The sequence below is a fragment of the Gorilla gorilla genome, chromosome 1 (assembly GCF_029281585.2).
Source record: "Gorilla gorilla gorilla isolate KB3781 chromosome 1, NHGRI_mGorGor1-v2.1_pri, whole genome shotgun sequence".
Lineage (NCBI taxonomy): Eukaryota > Metazoa > Chordata > Mammalia > Primates > Hominidae > Gorilla > Gorilla gorilla.
Window position 1 is genome coordinate 197,348,274 of NC_073224.2, and position 14,929 is coordinate 197,363,202.

General features: G+C 40.5%; 1 protein-coding gene across 8 annotated transcripts in view; it reads right to left on the minus strand.

Annotated features, from left to right (window-relative positions):
* CCDC30 (coiled-coil domain containing 30) overlaps window positions 1-14,929 on the minus strand; it is a 193,284-nt gene that overhangs the window by 61,269 nt on the left and 117,086 nt on the right. For all 8 annotated transcript variants that reach the window (XM_019016687.3, XM_055393012.2, XM_055393031.2 and 5 more), the window contains 2 exons: window positions 13,938-14,092; window positions 5,968-6,130 (listed from right to left, as the gene is read on the minus strand). In XM_019016687.3, the coding sequence (XP_018872232.1) occupies window positions 5,968-6,130; window positions 13,938-14,092 (318 nt within the window). The remainder of the gene's footprint in view (window positions 1-5,967; window positions 6,131-13,937; window positions 14,093-14,929) is intronic.

A 14,929-nucleotide genomic window follows, 5' to 3' on the forward strand; every position in this document is an offset into this window, starting at 1 on the left:
CCTGCCTCAGCCTCCCAAGTAGCTGGAATTACAGGCATGTGCCACCACACCTGGCTAATTTTTGTATTTTTAGTAGAGAGGGGATTTCACCATGTTGGCCAGGCTGGTCTCGAATTCCTGACCTCAAGTGATCCGCCCGCCTTGGGCTTCCAAAGTGCAGGATGGCAGGCGTGAGCCACCACGCCTGGCCTGGATTTACTTTTTCTGTCCATAACGCTTTTGCCAGGACCACCATTTGTGGACTTACCAAATTCCTTATTTCTCGTCATGATACACAACTCGGATCTAGACTTGTAGTAATAAAAAAAAAATATTGCTTCTGACCAAGAAAATCATTTTATAGCAAGAAAAGTGAAACAATGGCTCCTATAATCATATGACTCATTGGTTCTACCGTATATCCTATCATGCAGAAAAACCAATCTGAAAAAAAAAACGGCGAAATTACCTATGGGAGACTTAGCTATGATGCTGGCCAGGTGACAACACTTCATAGGTTTGAAGTGTTGTCTTACAAGATGATGTATAAACTTTTAACTGTGATTGATATATGATATTATTTCTCCCCTAGTCAGAATACATGAAAAGGGACCAAGAGATGAAATTGGGAGTGGCTTCTTATGCCAATACCCATTAGCAAAATGCGTGCTATTGTATTACTGGTAGTTAACTTTATAATTTTTTGTTTTAATTTTTAAAATTTTCATTTCTTTTTTATTTTATTCAGAGCAGAAGACCATGATGTTTTAATTTAAGAAATGAGGTCTGGCTATGTTGCCCAGACAGGAATACAGGGGCTATTCACATATGCAATCATAGCATACTGAGCCTTGAACTTCTGGCCACAAGCAATCCTTCTGCCTCAGGCTTCTAAGCAGCTAGTACTATAGGCACTTGCTTAATTATAAGTTCCTGGCTTCTAATTAAGCTTTTTCTTTTTTCACTTGAGGTCTCACTCTGTCACCCAGGCTGCAGTGCAGTGACACAAACACAGCTCACTGAAGCCTTGACCTCCTGGGCTCAAGCAATCCTCCCACCTCAGCCTCCCACGTAGCTAGAGCTGCAGGTGCACACCATCAGGCCCAGCTAATTAAAAAAAATTTTGTTTTGTAGAGACAGGGTCTTGCTATGTTGCCAAGGCTGGTCTCGAAGTCCTGAGCTCAAGCAATCCTCCCACTTCAGCCTCCTAAATCATTGGGATTACAGTCGTGAGCCACCACACCTGGCCTATAATTAAGTTTTAATGTTATAGTATATCCATGCATGTGGATTGAGACTGAAGTAAAATGAACATCACCCCAAAATAATCATAGATACTGATTGGACTTTGAGTATTCTTTATTTTTATGGAGACAGTGTGTCTTTATTTATATGAATTATAGTGCATCATATTAAGTGGAAGCATGATATTCTTCTTGTAGTTTAGAAGTTAAGCCACAAGGTAAAAGCATTTGTATGGATGCTGAGTATCCCAAGTGGACTGTGCTAGAACTCAACATGACCCCACTCTTCTCAGCTTTCCCCTGGGCCATGAGCTTGGAAGCCTGAAAACTGCATTTTCCAGACTCCCCTGCTAGCAGGGATCAAGTGTAGTTTCTGCAGATGAGACGAACTTGCACACAATTTGGAAAGCATAAGGGAAGGAAAAGTAATTTTTCTTCTGTTACTGTGGTATAATACATACATATTTTGATCTTTGTCCTATTTCCTGGCATGCTGCTCCTAAAACTCTTGGAATCTCTGAAGCGGTAAGTGTCTTTTTTTGTAAACTAATGAGAAGACTGATGGCAGAGGGGTGGGGAGACTCTGGGGCAGCCTCAGGATGTAGGCAAGTTGCCAGAGGTACCATTATATGATGAGAGGGTTGGAACTTTCAGGCTCACCCAGACTTCCCAGGAAGGGAGAGGGACTAAAGGTTGAGTTAATCACTAACAGTTAATGATTTAACCAATCATGCCTACATAATGAAGTCTTCATAAACCCCCAAAAGGACAGGGTTTAGGGAGCTTCTAGGTTGCTGAATATGTGGAGGTCCTGGGAGGGTGGTGTGATCAGAGGTCATGGAAGTTCCACATCCCTTTCCACATGCCTTGCCCTATGCATCTCTTCCATCTGGCTGTTCCTGAGTTGTATCCTTTTATAATCAGCCAGTAATCCAGTAAGCAAACTGTTTTCCTGAATTCTGTGAGCCATCCTACAAAAAGATCAAACCCAAGGAGAGGGTTGTGGGGACCTCTGATTTATAACTGGTTGGTCAGAAGCATAAGCAAAAACCTGGACTTGCAATTGGCATCTCGAATGGGGGCAGTATTGTGGGACTGAGAGCTTAACTCATGGGATCTGATGCTATCTTCAGGTAGATAGTGTCAGACTGACTTACATTTTTGTACATCCAGTTGGTGTCCACAAAGAATTGGAGAATTGCTTAGTATGGGGAAAAACTCACATAACTGGTGTCAGAAGTTGTATTTAGCCATTTTTGCATTGCTATAAAGGAATACCTGAGACTGGGTAATTTATAGAGAAAAGAAGTTTAATTGGCTCATGGTTCTGCCGGCTATACAGAAAGCATGGTGCCAGCATCTGCTCAGCTTCTGGTGAGGGCCTCAGGAAGCTCACAATCATGATGGTAGGTGAAGTGGGAGCAGACATGTCATATGGTGAGAGGAGCAAGAGAATGGGGAGAGGTGTCATGTACTTTATTTATTTATATTTTAAATTTTATTTATTTATTTATTTTTTGAGACAGGGTCTGGCTTTGTTGTCCAGGCTGGAGTGCAATGGCGTGATCTCAGCTCACTGCAAATTCCACCTCCCAGGTTCAAGCCATCTTCCCCACCTCAGCCTCCTGAATAGCTGAGACTACAGGTGCATGCCAACACATCCAATTAATTTTTGTATTTTTTTGTACAGATGGATTTCTCCATGTTGCCAAGGCTGGTCTCAAACTCCTGAGCTCAAATTCAAGGTCAAGCTCAAACGCCTTGGCCTCCCAAACTGCCGGGATTACAGGCACGAGCTACCATGCCTGGCTACATACTTTTAAACAACCAGATCTCATGAAGGGCACACTCACTATTATGAGGACAGCACCAGGCCATTAATGAGGGATGCATTCCAATGACCCAAACACCTCCCCTCAGACCCAACCTCCAACAACGGGGATTACATTTCAAGATGAGATTTGGAGGGGATAAAGAACCAAACCGTATCATTCCACCCATGACCCCTCAAATTGCATGTCTTTCTCACACTACAAGATACAATCATTCCCTACCAATAGTCCCCAAAAGTCTTAACTCATTCCAGCATCAAGTCCAAAGTCCTAAGTCTCTTCTGAGACTTATCTCCTTCCACTTATGAGCCTGTAAAAATCAAAATAAGTCATTTACTCCCAAGATACAGTGGTAGTACAGGCATTAGGTAAACATCACAATTCCAAAAGGGAGAAATTAGCCAAAAGAGTCAATAGGCCCCATGGAAGTCTAAATCTCAGCAGGGCAGTCATTAAATCTTAGAGCTCCAAAATACTCTCCCTTGACTCCATGTCCCACATCCAGGGCACAATGGTGCAATGCGTAGGCTCCCAAGGCCTTGGGTAGCTCTTCTCCTGTGGCTTTGCAGGCCGCAGCCCCTGTGGCTGATCTCACTGGTTGGAGTTGGGTGTCTGAGGCTTTCCCAGGTACAGGATGCAAGCTGCCTGTGGATCTACCATTCTGGAGTCTGGAGGGCAGTGGCCCACTTCTTATAGCTCCACTAGGCAGTGCCCCAGTGGGGACTCTGTGTGAGGCTTCCAACCCCACATTTCCCCTCAGCATTGCCCTATTAGAACTTCTCCGTGAGGGCTCTGCCCCTGTGGCAGGGTTCTGCCTGGGCACCCAGGCTATCTCCCACATCATCTGAAATCTATGTGGGAGCTGCCAAGCCTCCTTCACTCTTGCATTCTATGTGCCCACAGGTTTAGTACCACATGGAAGCCACCAAGGCTTATGGCTTGCATCCTCTGGACAGGCAGCCTGAGCTGTATCTGGGGTCCTTTGAGCCACAGCTGGAGCTGTAGTAGCTGGGATTCAGGGAGCAGTGTCCTGAGGCTGAGCAGAGCAGTGGTACCCAGTGCTTGGCCCCCTAAACCATTCTTTCCTCCTATGTCTGTGGACCTGTGATGGTAGGGGCTGTCTCCAAGTTCTCTGAGATTGCCTTTGAGGCCTTTTCCCATTGTCTTGGATACTAGCACTTGGCTCCCATTTAGTCATGCTAGTTTCTTTAGCAAGTAGTTGCTCCATACCCTGCTGGGATTCTTTCTCTGCCACATGGCCAGACTGCAAATTTGCTGAATTTTTATGCTCTGCTTCCCTTTTGAATATAAGTTCCAACTTTAAGTCATTCCTTTGCTCCCATATCTGATCACAGGTTGTTACAAGGAGTCAGGCCACATCTTGAATGCTTTGCTGCTTAGAAATTTCTTCTGCCAGAGACCCTAAATTACCACTCTTAAATTCAAACTTCCACAGATCCTTGGTACATGAACACAATGCAGGAGTTCTTTGCTAGGGTGTAACATGAGTGACGTTTATTCCAGTTCCCAATAACTTCCTCATTTCCATCTGAGACCTCACTAGGCTGGCCTTCGCTGTCCATATTTCTATCAGTATTTTGGTCATAACAATTTAACCAGTCTCTAAGAAGTTACAAACTTTCATCCTCTTTTTTTTTTGAGACAGAGTCTTGCTGTGTCACCTAGGCTGTAGTGTAGTGGCATGATCATGGCTCATTGCAACCCCGACCTCCCAGCTCAAGTGATCTTCCCACCTCAGCCTCCTGAGTAGCTGGTACTACAGGTCCATGCCACCATATCTGGCTAATTTTTTATTTTTTTGTTGAGACAAGGGCTCACTATGTTGCCCAGGCTGGTCTCGAACTCCTGGCCTCAAGCAATCCTCCTACCTCAGCCTCTCAAGTGCTGGGATTATAGTTGTGAGCCACTGCTCCTGGTCCTCCTGCCTTCTTCTGAGCCCTCCAAACTCTTCCATTCTCTGCCTGTTACCCAGTTCCAAAGTTGCTTCCACATTTTCAGGTATCTTTTTTAGTAATGCTCCGATTCTTGGTACCAATTTTCTGTGTCAAGCTGTTCTTGCACTGCTATAAAGAAATACCTGAGACTGGGTAATTTATAAAGAAAAGAAGTTTAATTGGCTTACAGATATGCAGACTATACAGGAAGCTTGGTATCGGCATCTGGTCAGCTTCTGGTGAGGGACTCAGGAAGCTAACAATCATGGTAGGTGAAATGGGAGCAGACATGTCACACGGTGATAGTGGGAGCAAGAGAGAGCGGAGAGGTGCCACACACTTTTAAACATCTAGATCTCGCAATAATTCATTATCGTGAGGACAGCATCAAGCCATTTATGAGGGACCCACCCCCATGACAAAACCACCTCCCGTTAAGCCCCACCTCCAATGATGGGGATTACATTTCAGCATGAGATTTGGAGAGGAGAATCATCCAAACTATATCAGAAGTGAAGTATTCAGAGTGGTACGAGTATAGAAAGAAGAAACAGGTTTGTTTGTCTTTCCCCCCAACAGTTCTTTAGCACCAGCAGATGGATAAAAGGGCAGACAACAGATGAGACATTTGTAGGAGCTTCAGGAGAGTTCCTGCAAATTCTCCACTTTGACGCTGCAGGAGGTGGCTTCTCTGTGATTTCTGAACTTCTGCATTTATTGAAAGCTAGCAGCAGTCCTTTCTGACTCTACTCTCCCCTGGTCCCTTCCAACTGTTTTGTAAGCTCTTATTCCCTGTGTTAAATCTCTTCTTGCTTGAAATACCTAGAGTAGATTCTACTTTCCTGACTGAACCCTGACTAAAGGATTACGTTTAGTAAAGTGCTAGGCACTCAATAATAATTAGCTGTTACTAATGGGAATAGGAAAACTGAGAAGCATGTCTATTTACTTTCTTACCTCATCATATTTTCTTTTTTCATTTTCCAGTTGTTTAAGTAGGGCCTCTTGTTGCTGAATTCTGGATTGTTGCTGAGAACAGGTCATTTCCAGTAGATTTTCTTTATCTTGTAAGGTTCTCACTTGCCTGTGTAACTCATCTACATTCTGATATAGAAGTTTCCTGAGGGCAATTAATGTAGATTAAATCACACCATGAATTGCAAATGAAATTCAGACCTAAAATTTTTATGGCATCACACGGGTTTTTTTTTTTTTTTGGTTCAATGAAGTAGGGTATGTGTCTATAAGCTAAAGGGACCAACACAGGGAACCTCTTTTGTGATAGAAGCTTTCCTTACTTCTCCCACTCACTCATCAAAATGACCCTATGAGGAAAAAGTAGTTGTCCTTATTTCAGAGATGAGGAAGTTGTGGTAGAGAGAACAGTTAAGACAAGGTGGAGGTAGGGCTCGAATCCTGAATCCCATATTCTTTCTTCCTTACTGCTTTACGAGTTGAGCCCTTCATCTTCTGGGTTCAAGGTAATGTTAGTTACAAGCACTATTGATAATAATAAGCACACATTAACACTGCTATAAATGAATCATAAATGAGCCTGCATTTTATGAGAAAATTTACCATTTTCCAAAAGAGGGTAAAGGAACTCACAGAATTTTACCTCAAATATGGTATCCTGGTATACTAAATATTTTGAATGAAAGGCCCTTAGAGATCAGCAGATGCTAGAAGAGGCTTTTCTCTTATCTGTGTGAAGACTGGACTTACCAAGGAGAACAATTATACCCATCCACTCCCTGAAAATGCATTATTTATGGATCTTCAGAAAAGAAGATTGAGGAATATAACAACACCTCCACAGACCTTTTCACAAGACAATGGCTATCTCTTAAACTCATTCAAATTCCCAGGTGAATAATTTATGAATTAATTTTTGTCTCCAGGGTCCCTTCACTCTCCCTAATGAGTTACTGTCCCTTGGAATTCTCTACATTCCTCATCTCCCTCTCCCCTGGAAATGGGTATATAAGCTTCTGCAACACACTTAGACATTGGGTCATCACACTTGATTTTCCCCACCCCACGTTAATAAAATTGTGTTTGCTTTTTCTCCTATTAATCTGTCTTTTGTCAGTTGACTTTTCAGAAAACCTTCAGAAGGGGAGGGGAAATTTTCCCTCCACCCCTACAAGGGCCATTAGCATTCTTTCAGTCTCATCATGAAACCAGCCCAACTGTCCCATAGAAATTACACTTACAGTTTTTTAAACAAATGTAGAAATGTACCCTCCCAGTCTTAAAACTTGAAATTTATATCTGAGTTCCTCCCTCAGGAGACTGACCCTCAGGCAAGAAACTAAAATTCACCAGATCGTAGCATCCAGAAAATGAGATGCCTCATTCCTCATGATTGGTTCCTTACCCCTCACTAATTCCTGTTTTACATTCCTTCCCTGCTATAACCCCCCAAATTTTAGTTGGTCAGGGAGATAGATTTGAGACTGATCTCCCATTCTCCTCAACTGTGGCACCCTAATAAAGCCTTTTTCTCTGGCAATACTCATTGTCTCAGTAATTGGCTTTCTGTGCACTAAGCAATGGGACCTAGACCAAACCCCTGGTATTTCAGTAATAGAGTACAGTTTGTGGAAAGAGTTTTCTGAGGATTTCAGACCAAGGTTCTCTGGACTTAGGAGATTCATCTTGAAGACTGTGATGATGATAATGAAATAGTACTGGTGGGCAAAAGTCTCACCTGCATGCTAGGGCAGTAAAATCCTGACATTAGACAATTATGTTTGTTTTCTCTAACTTCAGTATTCTGAGAAATCAACAGGTTATTGGGGGACAATTATATTTGAGACATGGGCTCACATCCCTCCACCTCTCGTTCTTCTCCTTATGTTTCTTGGATGTAAGTGCAGACTCTCCAAGGACTGCTATAGCTAATTTTCTACCATTCACATCCACTTCTGCAGCAATATCCTCTCTTTCATCTCTCCTTCATCTAATTCACTGTATACCTGCTATTATGGCCTACTTCTTTTTGGTTCCACTCTCAATTTCCAGACTAAGAGATAAGCCTTGAAACTAAAAGAGAAGTTTTGATCCACTGAAACTAAAAACACTTGAGTTATTGGCAGTAAAATTTGAGAGCTGAAAACTAGAATTGGAAAGTAGGAAGCTGGCTGGACATGGTGGCTCACACCTATAATCCCAGCACTTTGGGAGGCCAAGGTGGGAGGATCGCTTGAGCCCAAAAGTTCAGGAGCAGCCTGGGCAACATAGTGAGAACTCGTCTGTATAAAAAATTTTAAAAAAATTAGACAGGCATGGTGGCATGCGCCTGTAGTCCCAGCTACTCAGGAGGCTGAGGTGGGCGAAGTGCTTGAGCCTGGGAGGTCAAGGCTGCAGTGAACTGTGATCGCACTACTGCACTGCAGCCTGGGTGACAGAGTGAGACCCCATCTCTACAAAAAGAAAAAAAGCAAATTCAGAAGTCAAAATTAAAACAGCAACTCAAGAATATGCGAGAAGTTAATTGATATAGAGTTTGAAAAATAAAAGACTAACAAACCAGGTCTGCCAATGAATAAAATTAAGAAATTGGTGTACTGATAAGACTCCCTGCATTCTCTGCAGCCTGAGCCTCTTTTAGTAGTCAGAGTGTTCTTTCTAAATTGCAAACTAATCATATAACTTCCTCTGCTTAAAATCCTATAGTGGCTCCCCATTACTCTTTCTTATATATATATTTTTTCTGTTCCTTGATTCAGGAACCCCATACTCTTAAGGTAAAGTCCAAACTGTTCACCATGGCTTGATATATTCTGCATGAGAAATGGGCACTGTGGCTCACAAGAGCTGAGCACCGTGGCTCATGAGGATCTGTGGCACTATGGCTCACACCTCCTAATACTTTGGGAGTCTGAGGCTGGAGGATCACCTGAGGCCAGGAGTTCTAAAACAACCTGAGCAACATAGGGAGATCCTGTCTCTAAATTTTTTTTTTTTAATTAGCTGGGCATGTTGGGTATGCCTATAGTCCTAGCTACTCAGTAGGTGGAGGCAGGAGGATCATCTGAGCCCAGGAGTTCAGGGCTGCAGTGAGTCATGATTGTGCCACTGTATTCCAGCCTGGGCAACAGAGCAAGATCCCTGACTCTAAACAAACGAACAAACAAACAAACAAAATCTAAGGTTCTGCATGAGCTAGGCCTACGTCACCTCCTTATCTCATTTTCTCACCACTGTCCCTAACCTCATTTTCTTTCAGCCAATGAACTTTTTCACTTCCTCAAAGTGGTCCTCCATACTATTCTCTATTTAGCTTCTTGATACCAACTACTTCATTCTCAACTAAAATCACTGTCTTTGAGGAAGTCTTTCTTAAGCTCCCTCACTCCGTAGATAATCCGTGTTATGTACTATCATGGCAACCTAAACCTCCTTTAGTATAACACTTACCACACTTCATCATACTTCATTGCAGTTGCAAAGTCTTATGTATAGAGATATTTATTATAGCTTTATAATAGCAAAAAAGTCTAAAAGATGTAAGTATTACATAAAGTATGATATATCTATGTAACAATGTCATACAACTGTTTAAACTGATATTATGAAACCATAAATCAGTAAGAAAAAGAGAGATGGAAAATTCTAAATATTTTGGATAAGCAACACACTTCTAAATAATACATGAGTCAAAAAGGAGGTCTCAATAAATTAAAAATAGTTTGAACGAAATGAAAATGAAATACAACTTACAAAATTTATAGGATACAACATAGCAGAAAACTTGTAGCATTACATGCATATATTATAAAGGAAGAAAAATCTAAAATCAGTAATCTAAGCTTTCACCTTAGGAAACTAGAAAAAGAAGAACATTATAAGCCTAAAGCAAGCAGAAGCAAAGAAATAGTAAAAATGAGAGTATTAGTCAATGGGATTGAAAACAAGAAAACAATAGAGAAAAATCAATGAAATCAAAAGTTCATTCTTTGAAAAGATGAATAAAATAGATAAACCTCTAGCCAGGCTAACTAATAAATAGAGAAGACAAATATTAATAATATAAAAAATGTGGCCAGGCACAATGGCTCACATCCATAATCCCAGCACTTTGGGAGGCTGAGGCAGGAGTATCACCTGAATGCAGGAACTTAAGACCAGCCTGGGCAACACAGCAAAGCCTCATCTCTATTTTACAAATAAAACATTTATTTTTAAATATCAAAATGAAAGAAGGGCCACCACTACTAACTCCATGGACATTAAAAGGATAATAAAGGAATATTATGAACAACTCTGCCTACAAATATGATAACTTACATTATATGGACTGATTCTTTGAAAGACACAAACTACGAAAGCTCACACAAGGAGAAATAGATAATCTAAGTTGGCCTATATCTGTTAAAGAAATTGAATCAATAATTAATTACCTTCCAAAAAATAAAGCATTAGGCCCAGATGATTTCATGGTGAATTCTACCAAACATTTAAGAAAGAAATGATACCAATTCTCTGCAATCTCTTCCAAAAAAAATTGAAGGAGAGGGGACACTTCCTAAGTAATTTTTTGAGACAAACATTACCCTAATACCAAAACCAGATACAGATATTATGTGATAGGAAAACCACAGACCAATACCTTCATGAACAGGTTCAAACTCAGTGTGGTCTGTTAAGTTCTACATGACCTAGGTCTAGCTTACCTTTCTAGCCTCATTTTCTTGCCACTTTCCTTGTCTCTAAACATTTTGTTCTGGCCAAATGAACTTTTTTCATCTTACTGAGAAGATTATGATGATAATGACAACAATAGTAACAACAATAACATCCAATATTATAATAACAGCAAAACTTTCTTTTTTTTGAGATGGAGTCTCGCCTGTTTAGCCTGCCCTGTTGCCCACGTTGGAGTGCAGTGGCGCGATCTTGGCTCACTGCAACCTCTGCCTCCTGGGTTTAAGCAATTTTCTTGCCTCAGCCTCCCAAGTAGCTGGGGTTAACATGTGTCTGCTACTATGCTTGGTTAATTTTTGTATTTTTAGTAAAGATGGGATTTCACTATGTTGGCCAGGCTGGTCTCAAACTCCTGACCTCAAGTGATCTGCCTGCCTCAGCCTCCTAACATGCTGGGATTACAGGTGTGAGCCACTGGTGCCAGGCCTAATTTAAACTAAATAAAATTAACTATAGTTTAACAAATATATTTTTAATAGAGTAGCTTTGTAACATTTTGACTTGTCTAGTTTCCCAGAATTCCTTCTGTGTAAGTTTCTGGTTATAGTGGGCCACAGGAGATAATATTTGTGTAAGATTTAGAGAACAGAATTGAAACATTTTGGTTTTTCCAGGTGGAAGGTTGGAGCAGGCATTTTTATAGTTTATAAACACTGCTAGATATCTGCTGCTCACCTTGGCATGACACAACAGCCAGGCCTACAACTGCTCCACCTTCCCTTGAATCCTCCTTCACCTTTTCCATCTCCTGGGCCAGATGTCTATTTAGCTCCTTGATGAAGGGTGCCAGTTTTTCCTGTAGGATACCTACACTTTATCAAGGTTAGAGGCAGCAAGAACTGACATGGCTTCCAGTCCATCTTCATGGTTTTCACCTTGTTGCTCTTCCACTTTACATTCAACTTCATTTCCTGATTGTTTGCCCTGCAGACTTCAAGCTCTAGCATAAGATGCAAAGATGACGCCATACAGACTGCATAACCAGTTCCCACAATTGCATAAGACCAAGTCCCTGTAATAAGGCTTTTATTAAATATATATTCCTACTGATTCTATTTCCTGGTAGAAGTGCTTATTATGTGTCAAGATATATATTATGTCACTGAAATAGAAGAAACTGGGAAAAACCTAAATGTTCAACAATAAAGGATTTATTAAATAAAATGTGACATATCATTAAAATAATATTCTAGAAAAAATGTAATGTCAGATAAACAGATCGTAATATTTTAAGTGAAAAAGTAGGTTACAATCTAACTATTTAAATCAGGGTTACTTTCTTCCAGATTATGAAACAATATACACTATAGGGTCCCCTTTCGGTAGAAGAATTTCCCTATATATTTTATTTTCCTACACTTAGTTTAAATAGTGCATACATATTTCTTCTTAGCAAATCTTCACAAAAGATGTATAGAACTGGCATTACAATTCCCACTTTAGACAGAAGGACACCAAGCAAGAACAAACATCAAATTTATGGTGAAACTAAGGTGGAAGAATGCTGAAGTCATTGATGCTTTAATGAAAAGTTTAAAGAGACAACAGCCCAAAGAAATCAGCAGTTTACTAATGGATAAGTCATTTTAAGAAGGGATGAGATGATGTTGAAGATGAGGCCCACAGTGGCAGACCATCCACACCAATTTACAAAGAAAAAAATTAATTTTTTTGTGCCCTAATTGAAGACTGATAATTAGCAGCAGAAACAATAGCCAATATCACAGACATCTCAATTGATTCAGCTTACCACAATTCTGACAGAGAAATTAAAGTTTAGCAAACTTTCCACTTGATGGATGCCAAAACTGTTGCATCCAGATTAGCTACAGACAGGAGCAAAGCTTTCAATAGGAATTTTACACAAGTGGGATGAAGATCCTGAAGCATTTCTTTGAAGAATTGTAACAGGAGAAGAAACATGGCTTTACCAATATGATACTGAAGACAAAGCACAATCAAAGAAATGGCTACCAAGAGGAGGAGGAAGTGGCCCAGTCACAGCAAAAGTGGACCAGTCAAGAGCAGAGGTCATGCCAACAGTTTTTTGTGATGCTCAAAGGATTTTGCTTATTGACTTTCTAGAAAGCCAAATGATAACCTGTTTATTATGAGAGTGTTTTGAGAAAGGTAGCCAAAGCTTTATTTTTAAAAATCCCTGGGAAAGCTTCACCAGATTCCTTCTCTACCATGACAATGCTCCTGCTCATTCCCCTTATCAAACAAGGGCAATTTTCCAAGAGTTTTGATGGGAAATTATTAGGCATCCACCTTACAGTCCTGATTTGGCTCCTTCTGACTTCTTTTTGTTTCCCAATCTTAAAAAATATTTTAAGGGCACCCATTTCTCTTTGGTTAATAATGTGCAAAAGACTGCAACGATATGGTTAAACTCCCAGGATTCTCACTCAGTTCTTCAGGGATGGACTAAATGGCGTGCTTCATCACTTACAAAAGTGCCTTGACCTTGATGGAGCTTATGTTGAGAAATACAGTTGTTTTTTGAGACAGGGTCTCATTCTGCCACCCAGTCCAGAGTGCAGTGTTTCAATCATGGCTTACTGCAGCCTCAAACTCCTGGGCTCAAGTGATCCTCCTGCCTCAGCCTCCTGAGTAGCTGGGACTACAGGAGTCCACTGTCATGCCTGGATCATTTTTTTTTTTTTTTTTGGTAGAGACAAAGACTCACTATGCTGCCCAGGCTGGTCTCAAACTCCTAGGCTCAAGTGATCCTCCTACCTCGGCATCCCGGAGTGCTGGGATTACAGGTGTGAGCCACTGCACCTGGCCAATATATTTTTTATTTTATCTTTCAATTCAATTTTCCCACAAACTCTCTGAAGTCCCCTTGTACAAAATATCAACTTCATTGTAGTTTGAATTTTGTCAGACTACATGTCAGAGCAAATTCCATAGTATTTCATAGGCAAGTCAGTCAAGAATATTTACTGTTACCGCTAGGTGTGCCCCAGAACCAGAAGAAATAATCTCTGCCTTTAAAAATCTCACACTCTAGCGCCAGAGGTAAACTAGAAAATAAACAATTAGAATACAGTGTGGTAAGTGCAATACATCAGGAATTGTGTGTGGCTGAGTTTACTTCAGTGGGGACAGAGCAGAAATACTCTCTGATATTCTGTTAGAAAAAATTGATATTGCTGATTAACTCAGTCATGGCTAAACCCACAGGAAACTGAGATCTCTGCTCCTCTTACCTCTTCTGTTGTTCTTCTTGATATTGTTGCTTTACTTTAGCTTCATTTTCTGTTGCTTCTTTTATCTTTTCCTCTAGCTGCTGCTTCTCTGAAATACAAGTGTCTGTGAGACAGACTTTATGAGCATGTTCTAATTTGCGCTGCAGGTCCAAAATCTTGAATGAAAAAACATTTACAAGTAAAGCATTAAGAGGAGTGTGACCTTTTTTCAAATTAGGGGAATAACATATAAATAGCAAACATAGCAGTGCTAACATATTAATCTGACCTGAAGTAAAAAGAGTAGCTAGATTTAATTTTAAAATAAATTGTTTAATTTTTGCAGTATGTAATGCATTCATATAATTCAATGTGTGTATATAAAAGAAGCTACAGGCCAGACATGCTGGCTCACGCCTGTAATCCCAGAACTGTCGGAGGCTGAGCTGGGTGAATCGCTTGAGCCTCAGGAGTTCGAGACCAGCCTGGGCAACATGGTAAAACCCCATATTTACAAAAAAATACAAAAATTAGCCGGGCGTGGTGGTGAGTACCTGTAGTCCCAGCTACTCAGGAGGCTGAGTATTTGTTTGTTTGATAGATAATGCCAAACTGCCTCCACAGGTATTAGACCAATTTATACTCCCAACAGCATTGTGAGTGCACCTAGTTTCTCCACAGTGTGGCTAGATTCATGAATAACACTGCAAAACAAAATAGAAGTCTCTTATAAACCAAGCACCTATTAGCATATTGCTTAGCATCAATAATAGGTTTTTTAATGCTCTGGGAGAACTAAAAATATGATTTATGAATTTGAAAGAGAGACTGTTATATTTTAGAGTTTATATGACAGATTTAAAGTGTCATTTAAAAACATTTTTTTCTTGCCTTTTTCATGTAGCAGCAAAAAAACCCCACATTTTTTAAAGATAAATTTCCTTTACACTTGTTTACTTATTTTTATAAACTCTTGTGTCACCTTAAATTGTGCCTCGTACATAGTAGGTGCT